Source organism: Myxocyprinus asiaticus, chromosome 39, assembly GCF_019703515.2.
Source record: "Myxocyprinus asiaticus isolate MX2 ecotype Aquarium Trade chromosome 39, UBuf_Myxa_2, whole genome shotgun sequence".
NCBI classification, from domain to species: Eukaryota; Metazoa; Chordata; class Actinopteri; order Cypriniformes; family Catostomidae; genus Myxocyprinus; species Myxocyprinus asiaticus.
Window position 1 is genome coordinate 38,912,540 of NC_059382.1, and position 13,573 is coordinate 38,926,112.

The following is a 13,573-nucleotide window of genomic DNA, read 5'->3' on the forward strand; positions in this document are numbered from 1 at the left end:
TAAATGTTTATGAACTGGCCCCATTCACTTCCATTGTAAGAGTCTTACTATAACCACAATTTTTGCCATTTTTTTTTTTTTTTTAATAGACGAGGGACGCATTAAAATATTTTTTCAACATTATTCCAAATGCTGCCAATTGAGCTTAACGTGTATTGAACCTGGAACATTCCTTTAAGAATGAAGCTTTTTATTGACGTTCTACGATGCGAGTGTGGATGTTGTTTGGTGAAGGATTCGTTTTCCGCTTGTTACACACAGTTTGAATGTCAATTTGTGTTGTTTATTTGTATTTCAGTTCCGGATTCAGCACCAGAGAATGTCACTGCTGTGGTGAACGGGACAGAAGTTCTGCTGAGATGGTCAGAACCTTCTGGAAAGATAAACGGCCAGCTACAGGGATACATGATGGAGTACAGTACACCTCATATGGAACAGGTTAACATAAAACACACACTCATACTGACCCCAGTCAGATTTGAGTTCCTGACCATAGTCTAGTTTGGTAGAGTCAGCATGTTGTTTGTGGAACTTTGAGTGGATGATGCAGTCGAGCTGTGACTGCTGTGCTCCTTAACAGGGTTTGTCATGGTTGCAGTGTAAGAGTCTGTAACAGATAAAGGACAGGCAAGGAGTGGGTGGGAACCAGCTGAACAGTAAAAAAAAGTTTTAATGAGAAACTCAACTTAAAACAAATGTAAACAAACACAGACACATATGCAACGCGGCCACGTGTGTCTCTCTCTCTCCTGAACCGCCATCTCCGGCTACCCTTTATCTCGCTCTCCCTCTGATCAGCTGATTCAGCACTGGCCATGCTCCATCACGGCCCGGCCACGCCCTCCTCCTCATCACAGAGTCATTCTGAGTTCCGAGGTTGTTAATCGATGGTAAATGCTTCTGTTGAAGCCACCAGTTGTTGCTTCATCTTTTAGTTTTTAAAAATCGTGTTTAATAGCAGAATTCCTGTGAAGAACTGCACTACCCATAATCCTGAAGAGAAAGATCTACCAATCAGAGAATCGCAGCCAACAAAGCACACCAAAAGAGCTCTGCAGTGACAACCAACTCCCATGATGCAATCAAGTCGGTCCTGGTCTTATTTTAAATGATTCGTCTGTGCATGTTATTCCAAAGAAACTTTTCTAATGTTTCATTAACTTCGCAACCACCTGTCATATAGGGACCACTCTTTGAATATCCTTCTCGGAATGATGTCCCCTTACGGAAGTAAAATGGTTTTCAAATGCCATTTCATGTTTACTTTATATAAATTACATCATTACATTTTGTTGTTGATTGCTGACCAGTCCACTTTCCTCTGTTTCTGTAGGTAATGGTGGTCATGGGTTCGGACACAGAACTGTTTGTCAATCTGTCTGCCCCCCTATCCAATGTGTCCTTCAGAGTGTGTGCGTACACTGGTGCGGGACAGGGGCCCTGGACACCCCTCCAAACCATCACACTTATCCCTTCAGGTGAGACAGCAGGCAGACTATAAAAAGCATAGTTGATGAATAATGTGTCTGTGGACGTTAAAGATTTAGGCTAAAATGTATTTGAATGCATAAGTGTATATCTTTGGTCCTGTTTTTAAATTTATTTTAAGTTTCACCATTTATGCATGCATTATACTATAATTATAAAATATTTACATATGTCAACTACCCAAACACATCTAAAATACTTCCAGATTACTGTAAACAATTACTCTGAATGGTCTTTTCTCTTAATATTTTGCAGAAATGCTGCTTCATTCTAGAGGTGAGACACACACACACACACACACATACACATACACACAAAGAAACATTTTACATTTCGTCGTTGTCCAATGAAAAACATGTATCTTCACTTTTGGCAGTTTTGACTTTTTACCATAGGACAGAATGTGCCAAATGACCTCTTCCTACTGTTTGAATTGTGCATCGAAATGACCAATGAAAAGATGTGAAATCAGGCTATCTGTTTTACAAGTATATCCATTGGCCTTGAGAAGTGTCCATCAAAACCACGTATGTCCCGTCCTTATGGTTTGAAGAGCGTCAGCTAATTTACCTCAGCTGTCCAGCTGAAGTGTAGTGAAGAGATTGCCTACATCATGCTGGCTCTGTGATTTCCTTGACAACCAAAGCCATTCATGCACGCACAATGTCAGGTGGCTTTAAACAGTAGACTTTACCAGCCATATATGGTTGCCAGATTGAAAGCTAATTCTGACCCGGAAAACATGTCTTGAAACTGAAACTGTCCACTCAACAACCGGACTAGGAACAGTCATAAAACTGATTTAAATCTAAAATAGTAAGTGAAAGCTCAGATTATATCCAAAAATAAATTATCTAGCAATCGATAACCTACCAGCGTTAAAGGTTTTAGCCAGCAGGTGGCAACAAAATACCATTTTCATGTGCTATGAGCCAGTTAATTTTGACGTGCATTTGAGTCAGCGAGTGGTTTCTTTGAAATCATCGGAATTGTCTCTCACTCCATGATCACTCGGATTACTACTACTAACCAACAGCTTCAGCATTAAGACTTTTCACAGCTAAGATACACATCACACGGAGTAATCACACAGACTCAGGGTGCTAACCTGAGACCAGAGTTTCTGCGTTGTGTGGAGATGTAATCAACATGGCGGAGGAGAGAATGGTCTCTATAGTGAAAGACTCTTGCGTACCGGCTACCGTGAAATACTCGGGGGGGGGGGGGGACACCGCTCGTTCGTCTATTTTTACATTGAGAAAATAGGATGTGTTTGACCAGAATTCCCATTATCGTCAGCAAGCTTGGGAGTTGCGACAGTAGTCCCACAGGCTCAGTTGCTCTCTCTCTGTCTCTCTCAAATGTACACACACAAATTTGTTTTTCAATAACCAGTTAGAAACAGCTCAAGCCATTGTTACTAGTTCTGAAGTGATGTTTTTGAATTAATAACAGAGGCTTGTGCGCATATTTTAAACTAGCAACGGCAGATCCTGATCCGTGGTGTAAGAAAGTAGTTCCTTGCACAAATTAGTTTTTTTGTGACAGTCCTTAGTTTCCCCTCATTTTTTTTATTTACCTGTGCTTTGAACTGTTGTATAAAAGCAATATCACACTCGCAATCATGTTGTGTGGTCCTAAATCAGCACGGGTGTTATTACCTGCTGCCGACTCACAGCCATATGTAGGGCCATATCGCACTCTTGCTCATGTGATATTATTTTAATATTATATTATATTATATTCTGCAACAAAACTTTTTAATAATTTTTTTTAACTCGTTTCTCTGAGTCACACATCATTTGGCAAATATCATCTAGAGATTTTCCTGACACAAAATTATCAAAAGATATTTGATGAATTGCATCGATTATAAGTTATGCGCCAGTACATTTTTGGGTGTGGCCCATAATGACTAATTGGCCTGTATCTTGTGAGTGCAATATCCAAACATAACAAAACTTGGTACACGTTGAGAACAGGACATCTTGAGGGTACATCCTAAATTTCATCGATATATGTTGCTAGGGGTGCCATAACTCCTAGTTGTGCAGCTGTGATAAAAGAAATTGAAACGTGGCACGGAAACAACTGTATTCACAGCAGCTACAAGATCTACAGTGCATTCAGAAAGTATTCAGACCCCTTCATTTTTATTTGTTTTTTAAATTGTTTTATGTTGCAGCCTTATGCTAAAATGCTTTAAACATCAATCTACACTCCATACCCCATAATAACAAAGCAAAAACAAGATTTTTGATAACTTTTCAAATTTATAAAAAAAAAAAAAAAAAAGAAACTAGTATTCAGACCCTTTGCTATGACACCTGAAATTTAGCTCAGGTGCATCCCATTTCTCTGGATCATCTTTGAGATGTTTCGACACTTGAGTCCACCTGTGGCAAATTCAACTGATTTGACATGATTTGGAAGGCACACACCTGTCTATATAAGGTCTCACAGCTGAAAATGCATATGACAGCAAAAACCAAGCCATGAGGTCAAAGGAACTGCATGCAGAGCTCAAAGACAGGATTGTGTCAAGGCACAGATCTGGGGAAGGCTACAAAAATGTTTTGGCTGCATTGAAGGTTCCCAAGAGAATAGTGACCTCCATAATTCTTAAATGGAAGAAGTTTGGAACAACCAGGTCTCTTCCTAGAGCTGGCCGCCCGGCCAAACTGAGCAATCGGGGGAGAAGGGCCTTGGTAAGAGAGGTGACCAAGAACCCGATGGTCACTCTGGCAGCCTTTTTCCACCGAAATTGCAATGGTTCTCGTGCTGAGCCTGTGCTCCGCTGGTTCACGACCGGGGAGATCTGGAGCCTATCGTAAACCGAACACGCTTTTCCACTGACCTGAGAGCCGAATGGTGACGTAACGGGTTACTGTCTTGTTTTTGAGGACATATTAAAACACATGGATTAATGCAATCCATCATTATTACATTGCTCAACAAGACTGTCAGAGACGACATCTACACTAAAGACGACAGGTAATGTAATTACATTATATTGTATGAACTATGGCTTAACTTGCTAAGCTCTGTAAACTGTAACAGTGGAATCATTATTAACATTGGTGTAGCAGATGGTTGTATTTTGATTTTTTCCATAGCATAAAATATTATTGGTTGAGAATCCCACTGTTTTACTTAACAGATAGCCGTGATCTTCCAAACTTAGTGAGTAGCTGGTCAAAAATCCCCTTGCAGATCAAAACAATGCACAAAATAAGATGACAACGGTGTGAGAAAAGCTAACAAAGTTGGCAAATGTAACAACTTACTGAGATTAGCTGCAGAGGACACCGGCGATTCACTGTTCATCATGAGCATTACTGGCTGAATTCAGTACTCCGGTTAGTTAGCAGACTGGTCGGTGTCCAAGTACAAAACATCGTTGGTCCGTCAACTGTCACTTTTGCTTATGTCCTTCTTATTGTCTGATGAAACAAAGATTGAACTGTTTGGCCTCAATTCCAAGCGTCATGTCTGGAGGAAACCAGGCAACGCTCATCACCTGTGCAATACCATCCCAACGGTGAAGCATGGTGGTGGTAGCATCATGCTTTGGGGGTGTTTTTCAGTGACAGGGACTAGGGGACTGGTCAGGGTTGAAAGAAAGTCTGAACACAGCAAAATACAGAGATATCCTTAATGAAAACCTGATCCAGAGCACTCCGGACCACAGAGTGGGCCAAAGGATAACCTTCCAACAGCCAGAGCCCGGACTTGAACCCAATCAATCATCTCTGGAGAGTCCTGAAAATGGCTGTCCACCGACGGTCCCCATCCAACCTGACAGAGCTTGAGAGGATCTGCAGAGAAGAATGGCAGAAAATCCCCAAATCCAGGTGTGCAAAGCTTGTCGCATCATACCCAAAAAGACTTGAGGCTGTAATCGCTGCCAAAGGTGCTTCAACTAAGTACTGAGTACTTTATGTCAATGTGATATTTCAATATTTTCTTTTTAATAAATTTGCAAGTTATCAAAAATCTGGTTTTTGCTTTGTCATTATGGTGTATGGAGTGTAGATTGATGTGGAAAAAACTAATAATTTAAAGCATTTTAACCTAAGGCTGCAACATAACAAAATGTGATCTGAATACTTTATGAATGCACTGTATTCTTTCAAATTTGGTATTTGGATGCACAGTGTATGTAATTTCAGGTTTTACTATCCTTGTTAGGACATAGGGAAATTTGGTTGCAAAGATGTGGAAGTGGTCTTTTCCTTGTACTTCTCTTAGTTATTCCCCTTTTGAAATGTTGGTTTTCTTGGTTCTGCTGTTGCACATCTCAGAAAAGAGGAAGAACAGAACAAAATAAGGAAAGAAAGAGAGCAAAGGAAATTGGAGACAGGCAAACCCTGTGAGGAGGTTTGTCGAGTGTGAGGCATGTGGAAAGAAAGATAGAGAGAGTCAAATAGTTTAGGGGATTAACAAGAAGCAACACACCCTGTTGTAAATCTTGCACAGAGGTCATTTTCATGGGCTTATCCAACCAATGACCAGCTGTACAAAACACACATCCACCTCCAGACACACACACACACACACACACACACACACGGTCTCGTTTTATACATTAGGATCTCGTGGCTATTGCGTCTAGAGTACATAGTTTATTCGTGAACCTGTCTGGAGAATTCAGCCCCAAGCGAGAGCACACCTTCCTCCGCTCACTTTATCCATTTGTCTGTCACGAGACACATTAGCTCTTTTCAAAACCTAGTGAGCTGCCTTGATGTCTACTGCCTAAATAGGCAGCTTTGGCTATTTAAAGGAATGTTCCAGGTTTAATACCAGTTAAGTTCAATCAACAGCATTTGTGGCATACCGTTGATTACCACAAAAATTATTTCCACTTGCATTTTGTTCATTAAGAAAAAAGAAAAGGGAAAAAAAAATGCGGTTATAAGACACTTACAATGAAAGTGAATGGGGCCAAACCAAAACATGCTGAACTACACAGTGTTTCAAAAGTAGAGCCACAAAACATAAACATTATACACGTAAACATTATTTTAGTGTGATGAAATCACTTACTAACCTTTTCTGTGTAAAGTTATATCCAATTTTACAACTTCGTTGCCATGATGATGTCAACAAACCCTAAAACCCTAATATGATGGTAAAAATGATGATTTAAACAAAAATAACAGAAGAATTAATGTAAGTGCTTTATAAAATTATAAGCTTCACATTTCTAACTTTAAACCCTCCAAAAATTGGCCCCATTCACTTCTATTGTAAGTGCCTCACTGTAACCTCCATTTTTGCTTTTTTTTTTTAAAGAAAAAGAGGGACGACTCGAAATAAATTTGTGGTAATCAATATTAATGCCACAAATGCTGTCGATTGAGCATAACTTGTACTGAACCCAGAATATTCCTTTAAAATGCTGTCTAGGTAGTTTGAGGCAGTTTACTAAACTTAAAAACATATTGATACTTTCACACTTTTCCTCTTTGTAATCCAGTTTAAATGTATTTTGCAACTTTAAATCTAACTCTGTTTGTATGTTTAAAGGTCTGTCGAGTCCTCCTGCTTTCTCCTGGCACTGGTGGTATGTGGTGATGGCCATCGCTGTTGCCATCGCTCTTGCGGTGCTCTTGGCCGTATATGTGACCAGACTGAGGCGGAAGGAGACACGTTTCGGGTGGGTAGTGATGATCGGGTGGGCTCTATCCTTTTGCATTCTATGGTTCTGACACTGTGGAGAATACAGTAGACACCAGATGTTACTTCAACTACTAATTAGTTGACAAACAATTACAGAAAAAATGACTTAAAGTACAGTCATGAAACGCTACATGGCACAAGCTGAAAGGTCCTTTGACATGTAATCTGTAAAGCCAATCAACCACTAGCTTTCTGCCTCTTTGTCAAGCATTTCAATTTCTCAGGTGTTGCAGTTTCAACATAGCACGCAACAAGAGTTTTCTCTGTAAACCCTCCTCCTCCCCAGCTCCACTTTTCTAGATATGCTTCTGTTCATAAATTCGGACACAGTTTTTGTTTTTTATAGCCCTGCAAAACAATGACTTGCTATTAGCTAGTTAGAGGCAGGACATTCTCATTCCAGAAAGCATTTTATTGGACAAACAATTTGTTTACTGATAAGGAGATGATGTAATCAATAGTGTGTTCTCCAGCAAGAGAAAGACTATACATTATAAATGTGTATATATGTTTAAAGTTTACATTGTTTTGTAAACTTTTAACAGTACACTAACAAATAGGGGTGTTTTTTCAATTTCTGGAACTTTTAGCACTGTGGACTACTAGAAAGTAAAGTCTTTTTAAAACATTTTTCACACACTATCATTTTATAAATTTGTCTACTAACAATGTCCAATAGTGGATGTGCATGTATCACAGGAGATTCATGCCAATTTCCTCATTTATTTTTCTGAAAGTCATGAAAATTCCCACCACAGTGTAATTTCCAATATAATTCTGTGCTGGAAATGACATTGATGGAAATTACATTTTGGATGTTTTGAAAACGTCAAATTGGCTGCCTCTTTTGTCTTGCTGAGGCTAATTTTGCACAATACATTTTAAAATGGTTTGTTTATTTCACTCTTTGTTTAGATGATCGTAGTTTTAAACATGTAAACATTTGTTTTTTTTTAATGGATTTTCATAGTTTAATATTGAAAGTCTGGGTCTGGTACGAGGCTACAGCAGTCAGATCTATTTATAAAAGGCATTTGAAAAGTAACAGAAATAAATAATGAAGGCCTGGTAAAAAGTTGTAATGTGACTTTTTTTATATAACAACACAAAAAAAGTTGAAATCTTTTTTTATATACAGTATATAAATCAACTCCAAGGACCTTAAAGTGTCAGAAATTGATGAAACACCTACAGATGGTATAGTGTAGGATTGCACCAATCCGATATATGGATCGTCATCGGCTCCGATACTGACGTTTTTAGACGGATCTGGAATCAGTCTGATTAGCACGATCCAAATCCGATACTGTGTGTTAGTCATGTTTGTTACTGTCAAGCTCCAAAAATGACATAAAAGAACCATAAAAACACCATTAAAGTAGTCCATTTGACTTGTGAATTTTATTCAAAGCCATTTAAAGACAGTGATAGCTTTGCGAATCACAAAAGTAAATGTTATAATGTAATATGCATGCTCAGCATGTTAGTGAATGCTGCTGCTCTGTAGACACACACACATGTGCAGGCTGCTGAGGCGGTTGCGGCTATTTTCAGCCCTCAGAACTCACGGCTATTTTCCTATGCGAGTGCTTCACGTGAACAACATCTCAGATATAGATGCTCAGTAGTTCGTTTCGCTTATAACATACATTGAGAATGGCATCGGAGGAGCATTTCACCAAATACAGACACTTACAGGACTTCCTGGAGTCTTCTGAGCGTCAAAATAAAAGCACAAGGTTTTTAAAGTTAAAGGTGCGTGACTGAAATTCCATATTAATGCTGTATTTTAAAATGATAAAAGGCAATAATAATATTAATACAAATAATTCATTATCATTATTATTTGTTTACAAATTATAACAATATTTAAGTTGAATGGGTTCCAAAAAATAACTGTGAATGAAAAGTGGACTGATATTTTACAACTAAAGTGAAAAAAAAATGAAAAAAAAAAGAGATCTGAATCCTTTAAACGTCCAGATATAAGTTGAAAAAATGGTGCAAAGAAAACTGGCTTCTTTTCTACTGAAAACTTTCACTAGAATTACTGTTAATTTTGCTGCTGCATTATCCAGTAGACTATTTAACAGAGTTTTTCTAAATAGGCTGTATAATTATATTGAAATAATGTGTAGTTAAAGGTTTGTTTTTTTACATATTAAAGAGTAACCCTAATTAGTATCACAGAGTGAGATATAGATATTATATAAAAAAAAGCAACACTGGTATTGGACCGATACTGAGATTTCAGATATCGTAATCGTATCGGAAGAGAAAAAGTGGCTTCGGTGCATCCCTAGTATATAGAACAGACATGGACTAAAAGAAACAAAACTACAATTTTGATTTCTTGGTGTTTATACTTTTCAGCACAGCTTTATAGAAGAATGGGCTATAATGAGTATGAGCAGGAATTTACTGAAAAAAACATTGTAATAGATTACAGTGTGAGAAATATGTATGTATCATGTTTATTTGTGTGTTTTACAGCGAGGCGTTTGAGCCCATGATGGAGAGCGGTGAACTTGTTGTCCGATATCGAGCTCGACGCACATACAGTCGACGCACAACTGAAGCTACATGTGAGTTCATAGACATCCTAAACCGACACCTTCCATACACACTTGTGCATGTCGCTGTAACCAGATCAATCACACCACAACTTTGATTTGATAAGTGCTCTCACAGCCACAGAGCTCAACATTTGATTACGTGAAGACATTTTATATGAAGTTAAATGCATTTAAGAGTGTACTTTATGACGGATGATAAAGTACACCTACCTCCATTCTGAGTACTCTTCAGAGGTTTTCACTGTTGTTTGGCAGAGTTTAAGGGAGATGAGCGTGCACTTATAACCTGGCATCACATTTCAACCCTGAAGTCCCTGCTTTAGGTCTTACAGGACAGTTCACGTTGATGTGTCTTAACATGTAGGAAAAAACAAAATCAGAGAGAGAGGGAAATGCCAAGGAACAGTGTGGAAAAGATGAAGAATAGAATAGAAACAGTAGAAATGGGTGTTGATTTGAAACCTGACAGACAGATAACCGCCCCACACACACACACACACACACGTCCTGTGAAACCTGCTGGAGGATGTTATTATGAACTCCATGTAAATGAGCTGTAATTTGACATCCATTCAATCTCCGAAACAAATTATACATTTCAAAGTGTGGACGTGGCCAGAATCTTCGGCCACAGAGTTCTGCAGTTTTCTTTTGAGTTCGAAAGACCGTAATTCATAAAGTCCAATGCATTCTTGCCCCTTGTGTTTGTGTTTATTAAATATTTTAGCTTTTTTTTTATTATGCTTTCCTCTACCAAGAAGAGTGCAGTACTCTCAGCACCACTTAACACATTTAACTATGTTTAAATCCACCCCCCCCCCATAAAAATTGTTTTTGCACAGATTCTATGTGAGCCCATAGCTTCACTAATGTCCTCTCCATATGTCTGTGTACATGAGGACTGTTGTTCCTGCACCTTAATACATGTTTCACTAAACCTTTGATCTGAGAACTTCAGGTTTCTGTGTTTCATGGAAATGATTTCAAGGAAAATTAAAGATGTTATCGTTGGCCCTGATTTAGAGTTAATGAGACATATTCAGGGCTAAACTTGTATTTCCAAATATTAACTATATATCAGATGCATATCTGACTGCTGTCATGAGCTGAATCGCCAAAACAAAAGCTCAGTGTTACTCTAGAGATGAAATACTGTATCTCAAGGTCTGCGTGTGGTCCAGAAGAGCATGACGTCATGTGTTGTGAGATAGTAAAAAGGACGGAAATGATAACATTCACATGAATGTGAGCTTGTTTTGTGCGATTGTAAAGGGTGGAGGGTTTAGGTCATGATCTGGACAAATTCCATAACATTCTCCTTTTTCTTTTCTCTCTCTCTCTCTCTCAATTTCCATCAGCATTTTCATCATTTTTGGCTTCTTCATAACTAATAAAGTTCGGCTTATATTCAGTGTAGTTGGATCTCACCTTTAACTCTGATTCAGACAGGCTGTTTTGGTTTGTTGTGTAGAACTTGATGATGAAATTAGAATACAGTGAGGAACCAGGTGAATCTCACCCCCCCCCCCCCCCCAAAAAAAGAGTATTTTTGTCTTATTTTCTAATTAAATATGCTTAAAATAAGGGGAAAAATAAATACAAATACTTGAAGCAGAATGGCTCAAGATATTAAGTCTTGTTTTCTGAAAAATCTAACAAAGATTAATTTAATTGAATTTTTAATAAAAGAAAAACAAACTGCCAATGGGGTAAAAAAAAAAAACCCTCCAAAAAACAGTTATAATAGTGGCGTTTACCCCACTGGCAAATCGTTTTTTTCTTGTTATTAAATCTTTTTAGATTTCTCTGAAAATAAGACAAAATATGTCTTATAATAAAGTACATTTATCTTGTTTTAAGGATGTTTAGATATTTGTACTGGAAAACAAGACAAAATTTACATTTTGCATAAAGAAAATGAAGCCTGTTAAGATCATGTTGTTGTTGTTTTTGTTTTTTGCATTGCCCCTTCAAATTCTGTAATGTGCAAAAAATATGATCCATCCATTTTCTCCCGCTTATCCACGTCCAGGTCACGGAAAATGTGATATGCTACTTAAATTGTCAATTTTATAAATGTTAAGATTTATATATCATAGTATTTGTTGTACTGCCTTTAATTTGTGCTGATTTAAAAAAATAAAAATAAAATCATGTTACAGTATTTTCTTCAGAAGTGCAATTAAAAAAAAAAAAAATATTGCAATATCGTAATGTAAATCCAAAGAGAATCACTATTGAGAAAATAATGGAAATAAAACCAAATCAAAAACTAAAAAAAATAGGCTTTATATATACATATATCTCTTTTTTTTTTGTCTTTATTTTGTTTGTTCAATTCTGAACTGAAATGTGACCCAGACATGCTTTCGTGAGATTCACCCAACCAGTTTATGCCAATACAAAAGCCAAGTTTCTCTGTAAAGAATATTTTTCACTTGATAAAACTTGCATAGATGCTTTGAAAACTGATGCTAATGTCTCGGATGGCTCGTTCTTTTCTCAGTAAACTCTCTGGGGATCAGCGATGAGCTCAAACAAAAGTTACAGGACGTGATGGTGGACAGACACAAACTAACACTGGGAAAAACACTGGGAGAAGGTGAGACTTACATAACGGCTGTAGACATCTGTGTCTTGTTTCAACTTGACTCAGATTGTAAATGTGTGTGTGTGTGTGTGTGTGTGTGTGTGTGTGTGTGTGTAGGTGAGTTTGGCTCTGTTATGGAGGGTTCGCTCACTCAAGAGGACTCTGTGCTCAAAGTGGCAGTGAAGACCATGAAAAGTAAGTCAACAGCAAAAGCATCGTCTCTGAAAACACGTGCAGTCATTTTCAGTGTACTAACTTCAATCTTTTACTGTTTTGTCATCAGTTGCTATCTGCACTCGCACCGAAATGGAAGATTTTCTGCGAGAGGCGGCCTGCATGAAAGAGTTTGACCATCAGAATGTCATGAGGCTTCTGGGTAAGAACGTGTTTTGATCAGTGAATGAAACATGGTAGAGTCAGCCATTGGATCTATTACTCTTTCAGCAAAACAGTAAATCAACCCCTGAAGTAGGTGTTTGTCTACTTGAGTAGCCTTTCCTTAGCATTTTTACCTGGTCTGCAGTAGTTTGCAAATTATACATTTACTAATTAATTAAACAACTAATTACTGTTTGTGTGTTAGGCGTGTGTCTGCAGACAGTGGAGAGTGAAGGTTATCCGTCTCCTGTTGTTATTTTGCCCTACATGAAGCATGGAGACCTGCACAGCTACCTGCTGTACTCCAGACTGGGCGACTCACCTGTGGTCAGTTCAACATGCTCACTACACACACACACACACACACATACACACACACACGCTCCTTTGAAACACTATTTCATTTTGAGTCAACTATTCCTTTAATTTAAAAAAAAATATATATATTTTATGCCCATTCAATCACACTTCACACTGCCTCATGCGCTTGCATATGTGGTAGTTTATGCTATCTGTCATCAACACTGCTCTCTAAAAGCATCACACAAACTTTACTTAATTACTCGTGATCGCCAGAGACAGTGAAGGAAGCCAAGGCCACTCTTTCTGATGCAATCACATTGAGGGATTTTTCTGGTCAACTCTCTCAAGCAGTTTGTTTTGAGGCTAGATGATCATGGTCAGTTGTGAAACTCCGTTGTAATCATAAATTAAATTCTTTAGAAGAGCAGACATCAGGCAAATACTCAAGAATCACAGTACACTCCCACAGGAACACATAGTACCGCAAAAATTTTCATACAGCCTACTGGTTGGCGGTGTTTGTTATTGTCAATGGACGTGTGTCTGTGGTCAA

The 13,573-nt window shown here is 38.1% G+C and overlaps 1 protein-coding gene across 1 annotated transcript in view; it reads left to right on the forward strand.

Moving 5' to 3' along the window:
- LOC127429793 (tyrosine-protein kinase receptor UFO-like) overlaps window positions 1–13,573 on the forward strand; it is a 76,320-nt gene that overhangs the window by 54,517 nt on the left and 8,230 nt on the right. Inside the window, exons 9-17 of the mRNA XM_051679004.1 lie at window positions 299–438; window positions 1,334–1,478; window positions 1,744–1,764; window positions 7,021–7,150; window positions 9,667–9,758; window positions 12,256–12,351; window positions 12,457–12,534; window positions 12,623–12,715; window positions 12,923–13,044. Of these exons, the coding sequence (XP_051534964.1) occupies window positions 299–438; window positions 1,334–1,478; window positions 1,744–1,764; window positions 7,021–7,150; window positions 9,667–9,758; window positions 12,256–12,351; window positions 12,457–12,534; window positions 12,623–12,715; window positions 12,923–13,044 (917 nt within the window). The remainder of the gene's footprint in view (window positions 1–298; window positions 439–1,333; window positions 1,479–1,743; window positions 1,765–7,020; window positions 7,151–9,666; window positions 9,759–12,255; window positions 12,352–12,456; window positions 12,535–12,622; window positions 12,716–12,922; window positions 13,045–13,573) is intronic.